Consider the following 18,613-nt stretch of genomic DNA (forward strand, 5'->3'; position numbering starts at 1 on the left):
ACCATTTCACTTCAGATTCTTGTGTCCAACATTGGTGAACTAAAACATATAGTATTGGATGTGATGGATTTTTTTATCAATGTGCAGCATGACAAAAGAAAATTACACTTTTTGAAATCACGGACAAAAAAAAATTTGCCTCCCCCTGCCCCATTTTGGGAACTGCAATACAGTCACTTGATAAGGTATTACAATATCAGGAACCTAATATTCCTAAAATCAAGTCCCATGCTGACATTGTGTGATATGAATAAAGACTAGCAAATGCTTTTCTCTAAATGTGCATTTACACTACTCCTCTCCGTAAACTGAAGTCAAAGCCTTTGCTGGTCTTTATTCATCTGAAGTCACCCAATAGTCTGGTTCCATTTTCTGATGAATGGCGCTCGCAAACTCATTCAAATTTGAGAACGACCCAAATTTCTGGATGCTATAAATATCGAGGTGGTGAAAACATTGTCCAGGATATGTTCCAGCTTGAATGTACACTTGCACGAGCCCACGGCATGATCAACTTTCAGACCAATGATTTGTACGGGTAATTTGGCAAACAACCATACTCGTACATCATTCATCAGTCTTGTTTGTATACTAAAAACCTGCATATTTCTACGGTTTATTTGTATACCATTTCTAAAAATCGTGGATCAATGCCAGATTTTATCATAATTCAAGTACATGTAGTTTATAAATAGTCTACTTTGCTTTTCTTGAGTTGTGGAGTTAAATGTACTTAGCAGCCCTGAAGGAGATTTTCAATACCACTGACATAATTGATAGACAAACTGTTTTTACAGTTTTTACAGATTTTTTCTCACATCATTATAGAGTGTGTGAAAAGGTTCTCCAGGCGTTTGAAATCAATCCGTCGGGGATTTTAAAGGGGTTGATAACGAGCACCACTATTTTGGCTCGAACTTAAAGTCCTAAGCAATTAGAACTCCTCCAAAACAAATTGAGTGCCAATTTCAAGGGTGGGAGTCAGTTCTTTGTTTTCCAAAGAACAGCCTCCCAGGTTTTAATTGGGCATTCACTTATTTTGAAGGAGTTCCTAATGCTTGAGGTTTTCAAGTTGTACCAAAATAATGGTGCCCATGGTTGACACTATTATTAAGCACATCAAATATTACATTCATTGAGCGCTGTGTACACCAACATTGTCATTCCAGGGCAATTACATCATGGTGTGAATTCACCCTTTGATATGATGAAGATCACTGGATATCCCAGTTGATCATCATGATTTGTTGTCAATTTACAGCAATGGTGAATTGTAGATTTACTGGTGCAAAAGAATGCATCCTACATTTGTCCTATACACCTTGGGTCCTCCTTCATGGGGGTGGGTATTGACCTGTTGCGTAATTCTAGCTGGTACATGATCCAATTTCATGTACAATGGAACCTCCCTTTGCGGACACCTCTCTATTTAAAAGGACACTAGCTTTGGTCCCAAATTGGTTGTTTCCATTCAATTTGACCTCTCTAATCAGGACACCTCTCCATAAAGGACAGCACTTCGCAGTCCCGAGGGTGTCCTTAATAGGGAGGTTGTTATTTTCATCAGGACCATCAGGCAATTAAACTCAGAAGCACCTCCAAAACATATAATCACACTGGTAGTTAGATGTCATCAGCTGGTTGTCATCCCTGGGATTGATTTTCAACTCTCAATTTCTCTGTGGTCATGCTATGGCATTTCTTTTGTACCGCTGCACGTTTTTTGGGGTAGCAACTCCAACCCAGGCTGGGACAAGTAGGCCTATATGGCTGAGTGAACACCAAAGCTATCATCATTTCATAAGCAGCCTTTACATGTAGCCTGTAAGTGTAACATCCAGCGGGATTTCCCTCTTCAGTCCAACAGTAAACCAGGTCTGGCTGGTCATATCCAGCCCACTGCGGAATAGTCCTACCTGGTTCTGGTAAACATATATGTGAAGATATTCAGGATGTCAATAAAATTTTACTGGCTGACCTATTATCTTGACAATGTTGATTGTACTTGATCATGTTGATGATATGAGTGGAGATTCTAAAACCTCTTGTTCACAATAAACCACTTTCACAGTGTATAATGCACAATGACAATGACCTGTGCCATGTTTTGACTGAAGCTTTTATGGTTCTGCAACCATAACTGCTTGGGTTGGTGCAAAATATGGAGGCAGTGAAAAATGTTGAGTTTGAGGGGTTTTAGCAAGGAAATTGATATCTCATTGCTGGTCTTGGTTTGGCGAGACATTCCTATCATAAGACAGTTGAAAATGTTTGTTCCATGTGCAAACATACATGTTGTATATGAATGTACAGGAAGTTCACAGTCAAATGGTTTTCCTCTAAATTTGCTAGGTCCAATTCTTCTAGGCCAAGGAAGGGGAATATGGGAAGGTTCGGGTGCATGACTAATGCATGGCCTATCCAATAAATGAGGGTATACTAAGAATTGGGTAAAGTAAGTCAGAACCATTCCCCTTTGTGGGCCTAGAATTGGACTGGAAAATTCAGAGGAAAACCATTAACTGTGAACTTCCTGTATTTACTTGGCAAGTACAACATGGATGTCTGGTTTATAGCCTAAGGAGAACTACATTGTCGTCAGTATCCGGTTCCAACATTTCTATCAGTCACCCTAACAAAAAACAAAGCAACTTTTAAAATTATTTTGAAATATTTTTATTTTCTTCAAAATGTACAACTGTACAAAATTTGGTTTCTAATTCACCATATTCTGAAGTGTGCCAAGAATTTCATTTTTAAAAAGTTTCTGGAGTCGAAACAACACTCAAGGTTGGATGCCTCGTTGCACTTTTTTAATTGAGTCACAAACAAAATTTTCCTCACCATCGGCCTACTCTCAAAACCCACAATACCTTGATTTCAGACAGGGTTATCTTTGTTACATGAAGAATCTCAACAGGTTTCCATTTGACACTTTTCAAGTGTGCATTCCTTTCATTACAAAATGTTAACCAATTTTGGCCAAGTCACCCCCCCCCCCCGGTTCCAAAATCGCACTGTACACTATTTATGAGGCGGGTTATCCACTGACGCACTGTGGTGATTTGACCAGCACGTCAAAGTGTGATCAGTCAAGACTTTTGGTCACAATCGGGCTATCTTAGCTACGCTTTACAGCTGGACAGCCAAGCTCTTATATTTAGGGATCTTTTACCATTAACCAAGCTCACCATCAAGGGTTACATGTACTTGAAATAGACAACTGAACAACTGCCATAATGCCGACGGTTAGCACAAACACAAATCAGACAGTGAATTCCCCGCTAAACTAATAATCATAGTGCTTCTTGAATTAAAGTATTGAATTGTGCAAGCAAAAGTTCGGCCTCCCCAGTGAAACATTCGACTCTGCATTGGTGACATGCAGCTGGCATTACATGGACTTCACTCGGCTCTTGTTCCAGGAGGGAGTAGTGTAGAAAAAATATAACCCAACAAAATCGTCCTGGTTTGAATGGTGTAGAAAAAAATGTCACTTAAAAATTGTCATGTATCTGGACTATTTGGACTGTACTGTCTTTTTTAAACTGGCCTTCTATTCTAGATGTACCACCATACTGAAAACATGAAAATTGCCCTTTTCTCAGTCTTCCCCTAATTTCATGTACCTCTCTATCTCTTTTTTAGAGTACTACCCCATTTTCCTTCAACCAGATTTGGCCTCGAAGACAGGAGGCTACTATCATTATATACATGCGTAGCTCTAAGAACCCCCCTCCACCCAAGAGCCAGGATGTATCTTGAGTTAGTCATGGTACAGAAATGGAGACCATTAGACTGGTGATACCAACTTGCCCTTCTATCTATTTTACAGTTTTCATATTTTCAGCACATCTCTGGTATTTTGTTATTTTTGGCACATACTGTGTGGTGTCGAACCTTCAAATATTTACAAAACTAATATGTACAAAGCGTATTTACATTTCAACTTTACAGAAGGAAGCACCATATTCAACATTTCAGCCAAATGCAAACCGCAAACTTTGGTATTCAGTTTGGCATGAAATTCCACAATTTATAAACAACTGGACACAATTCTACAATGTAATACAACTGGAAGCGACTTTTCCACCTTCGACCATAAATTTGTACAAAATGTTCTGGAAAATATCACCCCCAAAATATGTCAACACAAATTTTACAGCTCAACAGAAATAGAACTGGTACAAAAAATATCTTCTCCAAATCAATAATCAAAAGGTATTTTGAGCCCCACTTGACAGTGTTACAAGGTTGACACAAAAGAACCTATCAGTTTTTTTTAAAACATTCCTCGAAATATGGTTTCTATGTTCATTATCATATCAATCTTGACCCCCCCCCCCAAAAAAAATTTGACATCGCCATTTGATAATAACTCTCTTGTTAGTGGTTGTGCAAATGCATAAGAGTCAGAAGACTGTTTCAAGTGGGTGATACAGACATGACAGCCTACAAGTTCAAAACATTCCTCAATGCTTAAAAAAGATGACAAGAAAACTAAAATAGTGTTTACCATTGATTCAGTTCTGTGATGACAATATTCCACTGACCAGATTAGATAGTTGTTATTCTTGTTTTTTCTGCTATTAAACAACTGATTTTTACTCTACTCCAAACTCTTGTTACATGCCATTGGCATTGAAAAATGAAATAGCACGCACATGTAGTTCCAGGACACTTCATTGTTATTGTCTAGGCCATGCACTATGGCAGGATGGCTTTGCACTGTGCCCCGTGAAAAAAATCAATACCCGATAGTCAAGTGACCTTGACCTTGAGGAAGTTAACTTGTTTACCATTAAAACAAGGCACGTGAGCAGTGACTGTCAAGGCAGTTGACTGTAATCTGAATGTACAGTGGGAACAGATCAAACAATCATGTGACTAGCGGATGGATGTACCTGTTTGAGGGACGTTATATCAACTTACTTGCTGCGATACACATTATTCTAAATGTGCCACGTTTGTCCAAATGACAGTAATGATAATTTGAAAATTCTGGTGACCTATTAACCGTCACAGGAATAGATTGAGCTTATGATATGGGGATATTATTATTTCGCAGTCTCAAATTTCACATGCATCACTATTAAAGTGTGTTGATGAATACTATTGCAGTTGTTCAGGCAAACAGCAGAGGTACGACAGTGTATCATGTAATCACCTGTGACATCTTCTATTTACCAGATAACTGTCAATGCGACTAGCTAGTGAAATAAGTAATGCATGACGATATCACGCACAAATTAGAATAACTCTGTCTTCAATAGTACACCATGATTATACAGCGCATAAGCACAAACAATGAAATAGATTCTCCACTTTAACACACCTGCTGGTCACGAATGGATAATTGCCAAACTGTCCTGCACTTTGAACCAAAGGTTCATTCATCTTTAGACAGCATGTGGATTATGAACAATGACATAAAAGTATGTACAGCCTTTGAACAAGTCTGTGATGTAATGACCCAATTGTCCTGTACTTCGACCTTGGTACCACACACACACACACACGTCTTGACATAATCTCTATACAGCATGACATTGCATGATGCATTTGGATGAAATCAGCTGTAGGCCTAATTCCAAATATTGTAATTCTAACCACACTTGACTGGTCTTTCACCCTATTATTTACAATTACAACACAAAAATAGCTGCCAGAAAAAAAGAGCAAATTATGGTCTTAAATTAAAAGAACAGAAGTCATGAGAGGAAACGGACTCCTAAACTACGGAACCTGCACTGTAAGTCATCACGTGTGGTTCTGTGACACCCAGGCTTCGTGAAATTAGTCCACTCAGTTTCTAACACAGCACATCACCATCCCGATAAGTAATAAATCCCATCGTGTGTGGAGTATGTATGGTTAACCCTACTCCATCGTTTGATGTCCATCGCATGCAGGCGAACGGCCGCAACACAACGAAACACCACAGGGACAATTCTAATCCAACAATGATTGCGAATAGTGGCGGTCAAATGACCGTAAATGCTGCCAAACCTGAGCAAAGTTATCACCATTGGAAACGGTCCCTGAATTCAAGTGTTCCATGTCGAAAAGTACGAAATGCTATGGAACAGCCAGCAGGCTCATAAATATGGCTTAAGATTTTTTGACCTGTGACAAGTACACGTACGCTCAATAGTCATCGTCGTCATCATCATCATTAGAAGACGACTTTGAGAACAAGTACACAACTCCTTCATATGTGGACATCATCAATGCAGTGTTCGGTATTTGGCGTACCATCTGCGTGGCGAGGCCACGATAGAGTCCTCGGTACCCCTCCTCTAAAAAGACTGTTCGTAACGTTTGCATGAATCCTTTGTATTTACTGCCTTCCTCCCGTAAACGCGTTCGCACAACCTCTGCAAGTAGAAAAGGACAAACTTTTCAGTAAAATTTCAGATAGGTGTAATTTGATACAGTTTTTTAAAGACCTTCAGTCACAGGACACTATTGTGGCGAGCCATCACAATCACATATTACCAATCAGGAAACTGGATGAAACAACAATGCTAAAACTGACATTGTTAGTGTACAAACAATTCTTCAAGAAATATTTTCAATAGCTCTTTTCAATCAAAATCATCTTAAAATAAATTTTTTTGTTCAACAAAGCCCAAGTGCATCGTAGTCAGTTGCCCAGGTTGTCAAAATTAACCTCTGGTGTCAGAGGGCATCAGATTTTGACCAGTACAGACAAAAGGCAAAAGGAAAACAGAATTTCTGATTTGGCAGAGCCTTAAATAGAAGGACACCCATTCTACATGATCTATAAGGACAACAATCAACAGTATCAACTCAAAAAGACAGTCCTATATAGTATCTTATCAGGAATGTGAAGCATGATCTTCTGTGTTCATGACATTCAACACTTTATGAATCAGTGCCATATCAAAGGCAGCCTGTATTGTCCCCAATCAGAATAGGATATGAACCCAATGACAGCCTGACCCAAAAGATATACTTTTTGTCAACACAAATGTATGCCAACTATTCCGTATTGCCAAGTCCACAGAAGCTTACATCCATAAACTGGTTTAAAAAGTTAGACCATGTTATATCAATTAATTCAATACAGGAAAGGCAGCCAACTTTTGAGAATATTTTCCATGTGAACTTGTGACCTCGAGTAAAGTTTGTATACAGCATTGCATAATGATTTTAGACCTCATTTTATAACCAGTCAAGGTCAAGGAATTACACAATCAAACCTATTTTGAGAATATTATCATTTGTAAGGTAACTTTATACAGGTGTGCAGTGTTTATGATATCTCGGAGTTTTTGTGCATTTTGAAAATAAGGAGAGCTACGAGATCTCTAGAATAAATTCCGAGGGATCAATTGTTAGCTGTTGTTCAAATTTCAACCAGGAAAGCCCGCAAAGTTGCAAGCAATGCACCAGGTTTTTCGGAGCACGCTTCCCAACTGCATTATTTCAATTTAAATACTCACCATGAGGATAAGCTATGACAGAAGCACACGTCTTCGAAATAGCACCCGCCATCATGAAACGGAAGAAGTCACCAGCACAGCGCTCGTCATCACTGCAGGAAGCTCCACGGAATTCTAACAGTTTGGCTTTTACAGCCTCGTATATCACAAAGTGGATTATAGTCTCCGATATCCCGAAATAGGACGCCGAGATGCCCTTATAGAACCCGCGTAATCCAGATTCTTGATAAATGTCTTTAATACACTCGGAAACTGATAAGCTCCCCTTGGCCCTGAAAAATACATACAGCATCACATTAGTTCATGGGGCTGAATGAATAGGAAAACAAATGTTAGATACACACTGGACATGTAGGATATATATACTCTCAAAAGTTTTTTTTAAGATTTCAAAGTAAAGAGTTTTATCTAGAAGGATGGGAGTGGCCCCAATCTTTGCAATGTATGAATCAGAATCTATTGATTTTCGTTTGATAATTTTGGTAACCCGCCAAGAGAGGTGGATATCCCACAAACCAGGCCTGAATTGATTTTCACTACAGAAACCCAGACCTTGCTCCCAGGTCCTATTCACACACAATGATGATCACGTCGCATGAGAGTGTCACAGCTGTAGTTATAAGTATTTCAAACTTTCAATGGGAAAGCATAACATTTATATCTTCAAAGACTTGCATTATTCCAAAGTACTTGTGCAGCAGCACAAACCACATCATATACTTGGTTGGGTTGAAGATAAGATTGATAAGGCCGAGTCTCCCAGTGTTGTGTAAGAATTAGTTAACCAAACCCAAAGGCCTACTTTCTGAAGATGAAATCATACAATAAAACTCGGTATAATTCAATTTGTTTTTCAAGTCTATTTCCCACGAGTAACCTTAGTCTAATTCAAATTTATATTTATGAAGTTTAGATCCTGTTGGCCAGGCAATGATGGTTGTTAGGTCGCATTGCAAGCACCAGCTCAGGTGGCGCCATTCTACTTTATGTATTTATCCAATAAAAGTGATTTATGAGACATAATGAGGTCGCAGAATTTAGCCCAGACAGGGACAGAATTCGTCTGGCTGACTTGAATTCAGAGGAAACAACAGAAAGCACACAACAGGTGATGAAGCCAAAATGAATAAAAATAACAGCAAATCATTCACTATTTATTTTGACATGACTTCAACATCATTTTGTAAATCAAAGTTAGAACATTTAGAAAATTGTGTGTTTCCTATTGCATTCAACTTGGGCGATTGACCAGTGGACACGACCACTAAACTAAAATTGCCAAGCACGCGACAGGATGCTGCTATTAATTTTACTAACCAATGCGGCGCCTGTATAATTCCTCGTGGGTGTATTACAGTATTTCCTTTTCTGGAAAAAAGGAAAGTCGAGTAAAGAAAACAAAAAAGGACCGTAGTTCTATACTAAGAAGCAATTAGATGCAGATTCCCAACTTGGAAGGAAATCTTCAACTCAGGAAAGTTTTACTGTTTTAGCAAATATTTTATGAAAATAGAATCTACCAGTGATAGGAAACACAGAATTTTCCCGTTTTGCAGCAGTGATTTGAACCCTGTACCCCCTTGTTCAAGCCTGGGGAGTTTCAAATTGTTCTATTGACCATTTCCTGGCGACAAGTTAAGAAACAATACATTAAGTGAACCCCTGGAGGACAGGGATGACATCATGGGTGATGATGTATCAAATCCTGGACGAACAACATTATTTTAGGCGTTGATCGCCTGAATATGGGGGGTGTACAGGGTTCGCGTTGACTGCTGCAAAAGTTGCTCTGCAAAGCATGACAAATTTGCGCCAAAGAAGGACCTCGCAAAAAAAGAGCAGCAGTGGAGATTCAATAGTGAATACAACTTCTGCCAACACCAACTTGGACTCTTCGAGGTTGAAACTTCAATTACTGCCAAGAATCTTTTTGTGAAGTCCCTTATTGGCAAAAATAAGCTGACAAGCAACAAGCAAATGCCTGAATGGGACATGCAGAACTTCCCAAATGAGGAGTTACAACATTCTTAATACATATGTACACTCCCCAGCAGTGATAGCTTCACGTCTGCAAACAGATTTCAATGCATTGCCAATGAAACACTGCTTCAAGAGCACAACTGGGATATTCGGCAACTAGCAAGTACAGTGTCATGTGATAACTGGTGATTTTTACATCTTGTGAAGCAGTGGTCGCACAGACACAGATTTGCAGAGCCCGATATAAACACTGTCACTGCCAGAGGTGCGTCTGAACAAAACCAGCAGACTCCAGGCTCTGCCAACTACTTACTTTTGATCAAGTTGTAACCTTGTCTTGATAAACCAGATTGGATTTGTCGTCGTACACGCACTGAAACCTGGCACCAGAAGAGAAATTATTTAGAAACAATCTTTCTCAAAGGAAGTAAACAGTGCAAGCTTAAATCTTATGCCACCATTATACAAACAAGACCAAGAAGTCCTCATTTGGTAAGTACTTTAGGAAACTTGATGTCTGAACAACCTAGTTTCTTCAGATGTGAACAGAATTGAATTGGTCAGTAGCCCACGATGAGTATTGAGTGGACAACAAGTATTGAGTGGACAGATGAATTTATCTGTTTCGAGACATCCGAACGCATGGCACAATCTCTTTAACTGGATAACCTTGCGGTAGTTTGTTACCACCCTGCCCAGTGATCTTTCCCACGGAAACTGCATGCAATAAGATTATTGGGAACTCTGCAAGTTTTAAGGTCAGACTATTCAATACTTACCAGCAAAACATGCTGCACAGATATGCACAAGTGGACTTTCTGGTGTCAGGACAGTCAAACGATTACAAAATGACTTAGCTTTGGCATATGAATAGAAATAAATTGCCCTGAAAAAAAAAGTAATAAATTATTAAATTTGAGTACAACAAGTTATACCATGTACTATCAATAAATCATACACCATGTGTCGAGTTATACTCAACTCATTCATAACATTTTTTAAACAATTTATATTCGGTCGGACTTGAGAGGGAGTGCTATCAAAGTCAATCAAAGTCAAAAAAAAATTCCACTGCATTTAAACTTATTGGATACAAGGTGCTTGTTGTGCTCACAGACAAAGGCACTTTCAGTTTCAGTTTTCATATAGCCTGGGAAGTTGTGGAAAAAGTCCACCTCTCTTCTTCAAATGACAAGGGAAAAGTGTTCATTTTCTTTACTTACCGAGACGGAGCGACCCCTATTAAGTTAGGACCAAGACCCTTCCACAACGCACTCATGCCTTCATTTTGGATAATATGTCTGGAAAAGAGAAAATAAGTCAGTCGAGCCTCATTGCAGATTCACACACTAAGTTGCCAGAGCATTGTGAAGGCTTTTCAGGTAACTTGTCTATTGTAACTGACAGGAAACAGACTATGAGCTTTGCTTCAGGTTCACCTGAACAGCAATGTTCTTCAAAGCAGAGTGCGCGCGGCACGCAATGTTCAGAAAGTTACCGAATCGGACAGTGGGAAGTCAATATAGAGGTAACCTGCTGTCAAACTCAAACTTCTTATTCTTATTTATGCAATAGCTCATGAGCTCGGCAAGGTGGTACATATGTAGGAAGACCAATGGCGCAATGGAGTTAGTATTTCCATCCACAGCAGAGCACAGTTTTCTTTCCAGTTGTTGCAAACGGGATGATTGAAATAATTACCAATATAAAGTCAGACCGTAAAGCAATACCTCCTTAAGTGACACTTACTTAAAACACTGAACTAATCCAGTTGTAGGTCTATTCCTCGTACTACAAGTGTTTGTTGGAACCCACGTCTGGGCAGGTCCTGAACACGTGCTCAGATTAACCACATGATGACTTGGAACATTAGCAACCGATGGCACATAAACTTGTTGCGTGAACTTCGTTGCAAATGATGACTGGAGACGTGTCTTCACCACCTCTAATGGACAGGTCACTATTGCACCAACAGTACCGCCAGCACTGCGAAGAGAAGAAGGGGTAGGATTAGTATATCACTAACTCATTCATTGTGAATAGCTCAACAATATTCAATAACCTTGACAAAATATAACCTTGTCTATAAGTTAAACCCCAAGTTTGGCTTTAATAGCACTCGCCAAAAAAAGCATGATACCGCAATGGATTGGAATACTGCCAGGCATATGCCTGGGACTTCTTGACTGAGCCCTGAATTCCACATCATCATACCTTGCGCACAAAATCCATTACTGGGGTTTTCATTTGGCCCCCAATCTACTTTCACTTAATACCTCAGCTAGAATTCTTAGGGTTTTAAGTCACAGTATAGGATTTATTTGGTAATAGCACCATCGTCCAGTGCCTTTTAAGCAACACTAACAGTTCATAACTTGCCCCATAATTCCACCAAACCCCGGCCTATTTTGGTCCTTATTTTTCTCTTTGAGCAAAATTCACTAAGTTCCATTTATTGTCCAAACACGGACAATAATAGGATAGGTTAAAACGTGCAAGAGAAACTGTGTGATGATCAATTCTTGAAACAAAAATCGCAACAGGACAATTTGGGACCTTAGAACTACAATAGGGAGGTTGAGACAAGCGACTTCACATCCTTATATGATTAAAACTCAGAAGAAGGACAAATTTTGTGTACATTACGATCCATGTATTTTAACTATAAGGATCTATCTCAACCTCTCAAGTGTAGTTTGCACTTTAACTTATGAACTAGAGTGACACACTTTGTCTTTGTCTCTCTACTGGTCTATTCTATCGATCACCCATGACTAGGTCTGGCCATGGAAGCACATGTCATCAATGACTTTGTCAAATGCTGAATAATCTATATCCGCCATCCGGCAAGAGCATGAACTGCACACATGATAGAAACATGCCAGGGCAATCCACTTTCATGACTCGAATTTGATTTTGAAAGATCAATTACATCAGGATCAACATCAATCTGAGAACAAAAACATCTCAGATCTGTTGTTCAGTCATGTAGGTTTGTACCGTTTGTATGTTCACAGGCCACTGTCAACTCAGGGCCGAGGTTCAAGAAGGGTTTTTAATAGAAACAGCAAAAATGTCTAAATTGAGGGGCTGAAAGGCAGATCAGATGGAGAAGGAATCAACAGAGGTCCCACCCCATCAGGGAGTGAATACAAGTTTTTCCTCTTTTTTCAAAACAACAACCTTACCAGGTCTGAACGATGACAATACTTCGGAACCTTTTGGCAGCAATGACCATATTTTTGCAATTTGTCATGGTTTCTATAACTGTGCAGTGCTGCATCTCTTCTTAAAAGATAGATCACATGGGCAAGGCACACGATCCCAGTGTTCTCCACAGGGTTTTCTCAAGGTAGGGTGATACCCTTGATTTTATTGACGTTTTACCAGTGTGCAACACAAGGTAGGGTGGCCCTATAGGAACCCTCTACAAAATTCTAGAGCAAGGTAGGGTGGGCAACCCTGAAAAATAGCCTTGTGTGGAGAACACTGGATCCCCTTGAAAACTGTGAACTGTCACTGCACAACTTTTCATCATGAATGAACGACTATGTCATCTTCCAAATATAGCCATGAGCAGGATGTAAATCAACGTTCAAAATCAGGCGGATAACAATGTGTGACAGTCAGTGAACTGATGATGATGATGATGATGAATCATTGATTGAAAGATTCATGGATGAGATTGAGAATGCACACCAGGCTAACTAGTAAATTGACAATTTCAAAACATCCCTGACAAAGCTTCAAGGTGGGGGTCTGGTTAGGCATTAAGTTAGTGGCCTACCTCCATGGGTTAAGCTAAGTTCTAGTCATATAGAATAAGAACAGAACCTTTTGGCAGTGCATGACGCGAGGTGACCTTTTTTTCATTTTGGGAATTTGTGGACTGTCGCTGTCGTCAGGGATTCTGCAATTTTGAGCCAGCCCATGCAGGGCCCAAGGACAAGGAAAGGATTCAATTTTTCAAATGTCCATCACATTTCATAATAACATTCGATTCATGAGACGAATAGGCCTAGGCGATAGGCTATGTCTAGGCCTGCGCCTACACCAGCTACAGAAAGGTTGGGCGATATTGTATCGCAACTTCAGAGTTGTATCGGCTGCCATTACGTCATGACGTTAATTCCCTCAAAAAGTGGTGACATAGCACACCATTTTTTCACGACGTGGCGGTATAATATCGCACAATGTCAGAAGAATAGAATATAGGCCTAGGCCAAAACCACAGCACAGCCACAGGAAGAAAATACGCCTCGGCTATGACCAGTATACTATTAGGCTAATGATGAGGATTTGACTTTTGAGGGCCAAGGCAACTCTCTCCAAATTTGAATCAACTGAGTAAATCACAAAACACATGTCCAGTCCACACACATCCACACGATACGGATACTCTTACAGTACACCGGTAGGGTGAGAATGAGATGAAGACATGAGGCCTACCAGATTACATTATCATGATTATACAGACAGAATAGGATCAGGCGAAAAGGGTCCAGCGCTTGCCTTAGCCTAGGTAGATCACGTGGGTGGGTCGGGCATGTCGGGGGGCGGCTGGACCAAAACAAAACAAACACATCATCAAATCAAATCAAACACCGATTCTGCAGCAAAGCGCCGTTGTTAGCACTAAAATTTAGCTCAGTAGAATCTTAATGACTTTAACTCACCCGCCAGCAAGTAGGTGCACAACAGTAGCGTCCATAGCAATCGAAAATTAAACAACTTTTGCATGAATTTTCTTACTGAAGACACAGAGTTATTCTAAATTACATATCTGAAAATAGGTGGTTTTCCACCTCAACGAGTCACATGGCCAATTCTGGCCCTCTGATTGGACACACCTCCAACCACGAGCCAATCATAGCGCTGCATGCACAAGCTCTACACATGAGAGTAAAATTTTCTGATCATGCCGCAGACATGTGGACATGAATGAATCTAGGCCACTGCCAGGAAATATAGGGGTCAGAGGTTAAAACATTTCCAAATAAGCGATTGATTTTTCACAAAATCACGTCGAGCTGTCTATAGTGTGTAATAATAAAAAATTATGTAGTAGCCTTTCAAACATAATTTTTCATATCTGAATGTTTTTTGAAAACACACTTGCCCAGTTTTCCCGATAGAGGCGCCACTGTCTAAGCGCGAAAAACAAGACTAGTCCAACAGTCGTTGTATTATCCGTGAGTTATAATATGTGGAAGGCTCAGGCCTTGATAGGGAGCTCTTCGTTAATAGGGCTGGTAAGCGAGAAGACTCGGTAGGGGGGGGGGGGGGGGGTTATATAGTTAGGATGATGCCATCATGGCAGTTTACCGAAGAAGCAGTTGGCTAGCACACAATGTCAATGATTGATGGCGAGTAGTTGGTGGGTGGGAGAGGGGGGATATTATCTGAATGTTTTTTGAAAACACACTTGCCCAGTTTTCCCGATAGAGGCGCCACTGTCTAAGCGCGAAAAACAAGACTAGTCCAACAGTCGTTGTATTATCCGTGAGTTATATGAAACAAATATTCAGATAAAAAAGATGTATTTTGGCATAAATAATCAATACAATACATGCAAGATATAAATAAGTATACATTAAAAAAGTATTGCTCTCTTGGACAGCGAACATAATGAAATCCTTACATACAACGGGGATAAAAGTTGAATATATTTTGTGAATTGTATTCTTTATGCCAAAATTCATCTTTTTTATTTAAATTTTTTTTCAATATAACTCACGGATACTGCTCGGTGCATACTGGACCAATACTTCGTCCCCAAAAGGGACGAAGTGCGAGGTGCCTATTGGGGGCGAGAATCTGCCTATAGTTGTTCAATATGGGTTCACTTCAAGCGACATCTGAGCTTGGAGCCACCAGACTAAGATTTGAGTAAGGAAAATCGGCCGCAATGACCCTGCATTATTGATCGAATTTAGAAAAGTATTCTCCTGGCTATCACAGGGTGGTTCTTTCAGGCACTGTTTACGTATCACATTAAATCCGTCCAAATTGTTCTAAAAATGCGTCGCAAGTGTGTAGGGTGGCAGTTGTAGATAGATAGATATTTATTAACCCCCAAATTTTGGGGAAGTTTAAAGATTCAGTAGGCCTACAAGACAGTTTAGATACATAAAATAGACCAGTCATGTAACATATTAGTAAAAACAATCAAGAAATTAACTCTCAGCAGCAGGAGCAAGCTGTGCGGTGGAGTCCAGGGGGGCAGGTCGGGGGGGGGGGATGGGGCTGCGGGGGTGCATCTTTGAAAAGTTGCCTTATCTAAAAACGGTATGTTTTGCTGTCCTGTTCCTGGAAACACACTAACAATGATGCCCCATCGGCCTATTTTGCGGAAAAATCTAGTTCCAAAATTAACCGTAACCCGCTGCCTTGCTTAAATAATGACGTTAGCATGGTGCTTCTGTACGCCTGTTTGACGCTCTACGCAAGGCCCCAACGCGCCGCGTAGCGGCAAAATAGCGAAGCTGGCGAAACATTTATAAGGTCTCATTAGAGACTTATTTTGTATTCATGCGCGGCCAAGCCCTAACCGAAGTTTCTAAGAGATCATCGATTTCTTGGTCCTCACAGTACGCCAGTGTTAATTTAGCAGTTGTTTTGGCCCGATTTTGGCAAATTAATGTTTTTTGGAGTTTCTGAGACCTGGAGCGCTACTCAATTAAATAGGCGGCTAACAAGAAACTACGCATTTTACTGTTGTTGCCGACGTATGTGTACACTGAACTTGGGATATGCGTCGGCCCCGTGTTGAAATGCCGTCCAGTGCCAGTTGGTGCGTTTTTCGCTGATTTGTGCAAATTTCAACATATCTCAAAAGTTCAATGGTTGACCCTCGATTTTTTTTGGATTTTTGTGTTGCGTAAGCAACTGTCTTTCACGGGAGAATAGTCAATGTAAGAATTATTCAGGAAGAAATGAATAATATTTGGGGTTTTCCGTGATTGTCCGGCCCAATTGGCAATATTGCCATTTGGGATGGTGAACAGAGCTAGGAGAAAATGCGCCGCTTATGATTTATTTAAGGAAATAAAATGCCCGATTTAACACCCTGCAGAATCAGGGGAATTGGGCGTTTCCAGTGATATACGACACAAATGGGTTGTCCTCATGCAATCACTTTGGAAACGCATTTTAAAATAGATGTTACGTCCTGTTAATGGGGCACGTCATCATCGCGTACATTTGGGAAAAACTCCCTAAAGAGACTTAACGGGTCACCGTGATCTCATTATCGACTTGCTATTTTGCCGCTACGCGGCGCGTTGGGTCCTCGCGTCCAGGCGGGTGACTATTGTGAATTTATTCCTGATAGTTTGTCAACTTATTGGTCAGTTGTTTCTCTCTTCATTGTGGCTAGAAGGTGGCAGGGCCTACATCACGACTTCTCCTTACAAATGTTTCCGAGCATCCTGGGCGCAAGGACCCAACGCGCCGCGTAGCAGCAAAATAGCGAAGCTGGTGAAACATTTATAACGGGTCACCGTGATCTCATTATGGACTTATAGCGCGATTATGGGGTTGTAACTATTTTGCTGTATATTGTCACGAGGAAAGAAAAGCAGGCGACCTAACGCCAACCTATTGATGTAAAGTGATAATTAGAAGGTATATAGTTCAGGAAATGTTGATAAAAAATCATTCCTTATCCTCTTTTGATAGCATTTTTAATTGTAAAAAGTATATGCCTACGTCACAGAGTCTCTGCTGTGGTCATTTTTATCACAGTAGTCTCGCGCAGCCAGACCTTCTGCATTTATTAGTCTGGCGCAAGCCAGGCGTTCTTTGTACTTGACGTTTTCCACCACAATGCATCTGGGCCGAAGAAGCACTGCGCAAGATTACATCGAGTTGGAGTTAAGATTAGATAATCCTAATGAGCATACTTCCACATTCCATCAAGGAGGATACCGCGGTGACGTCACGGCTTTTCCAAGATGGCGCTGCATATTGTAAACAAACTCGATCCACGGCCAAGGAAAAATCAAGTCATCAAAAAAGTTAGATTTTTCGCATCAAGTCAGAGTTATTAGTACTTTTCTGCTATGAAATAAGTCTTCAGACAATAAGCTATCATTTGAATAATGAAAAGTGCTGTTTTGATGGGGAAAAATAGGGTTTTTTAAACCAAATAGCCGGCACCGATCTTCCAAAATTAGCGATGGTTTCAAAACAGTCTCCCAGATATGGGGCAATCTCTTCATTATCATAATTGGATTTGGAGGCATGTTTACAGACTTTACAAGTTCGAGACCTGTAATACCTAAAACTCGCATAGATCCCCATAGATCCCCTCTATTTGTCGAGTTAGCGCCCCTGTAAGATCATGCATTTTCGGACACTAGAACGAAATCTTCCTGCGGATATCGCGGTTTCGGTGATGATTTAAGGAGAAATTGACTGTTCTTAGAGTTGTATGGGACAGAAATGAGTTCATACTTCATGAATACATGAATATATTATGATATGGGCGGGCTTCTAAGTCAAAACAATAACAAACTCAACTGCATCTCTACTGTATATTGCGTAGTGTATTGCCTAGTGTATTTCGTAGTGTATTTTAGCGGAGACATTATTTCCGCACTTTGGCCACGCCAAACGTCTTTTTTATTCGTGGAAGTTAATCTGCTCTGTAAATTTTATTTTCCACAGGAAGAATCCATACTAGGTATTGCAATATTTCATGTCTATTGGTGTTTTTGTGTACAGGAGCGCACCAGACAGTGAGACGTGGAGATGCGTTCAGTGCTGGTGCTGTCAGTAGACTGAATCTGATTGGCCATAGCGATCACTAATATGGGTCGGGATCACGTGATGTGACGTCACCGCGGTATCCTCCTTGACATTCCATACTTCCCAGAATGGTGCATATCGCGCGAAGCTACTTAGCCTAACACCATTAGGCCCCGTGTGGTGGCGTTGAGGCGGCCGCTGTAATCAAGAGAGTGGTTGAGTCACTCTATGTTATGACGGACCTAACCAAAGTTGCTTACATTTTCGCATTGCTACAATGAAAGACCTGATACTGAAACCACATGTCTGTTCAACAGACACCACTATACCCCCTCGCACTCATAAACCACAAACGCCCACCGGCCTTCCTGCTACCTTGATACTTCTGGATTGTACATGTATCTCACCAAACC

The 18,613-nt window shown here is 40.4% G+C and overlaps 2 protein-coding genes across 3 annotated transcripts in view; one reads left to right on the forward strand and one right to left on the reverse strand.

Annotated features, from left to right (window-relative positions):
- Positions 1-18,613, forward strand: part of LOC135496730 (11-beta-hydroxysteroid dehydrogenase 1-like) — a 206,655-nt gene that overhangs the window by 182,032 nt on the left and 6,010 nt on the right. The gene's annotated exons all lie outside the window — the stretch shown is intronic.
- Positions 2,661-14,242, reverse strand: LOC135496729 (solute carrier family 25 member 36-A-like). Of its 2 annotated transcripts, XM_064786203.1 has the most exons (8): positions 14,126-14,242; positions 11,199-11,435; positions 10,673-10,750; positions 10,229-10,335; positions 9,763-9,829; positions 8,787-8,837; positions 7,470-7,741; positions 2,661-6,377 (listed from the first exon to the last, which is right to left on the reverse strand). In XM_064786203.1, exons 1-8 carry the CDS (start codon positions 14,158-14,160, stop codon positions 6,148-6,150), a joined length of 1,077 nt encoding a protein of 358 aa, XP_064642273.1. In that variant the 5' UTR covers positions 14,161-14,242; the 3' UTR covers positions 2,661-6,147. The 2 variants fall into 2 exon arrangements, with proteins under 2 accessions (XP_064642273.1, XP_064642274.1); XM_064786204.1 differs by lacking the exon at positions 8,787-8,837.

Source organism: Lineus longissimus, chromosome 12, assembly GCF_910592395.1.
Source record: "Lineus longissimus chromosome 12, tnLinLong1.2, whole genome shotgun sequence".
In the NCBI taxonomy this organism is placed as follows: domain Eukaryota; kingdom Metazoa; phylum Nemertea; class Pilidiophora; order Heteronemertea; family Lineidae; genus Lineus; species Lineus longissimus.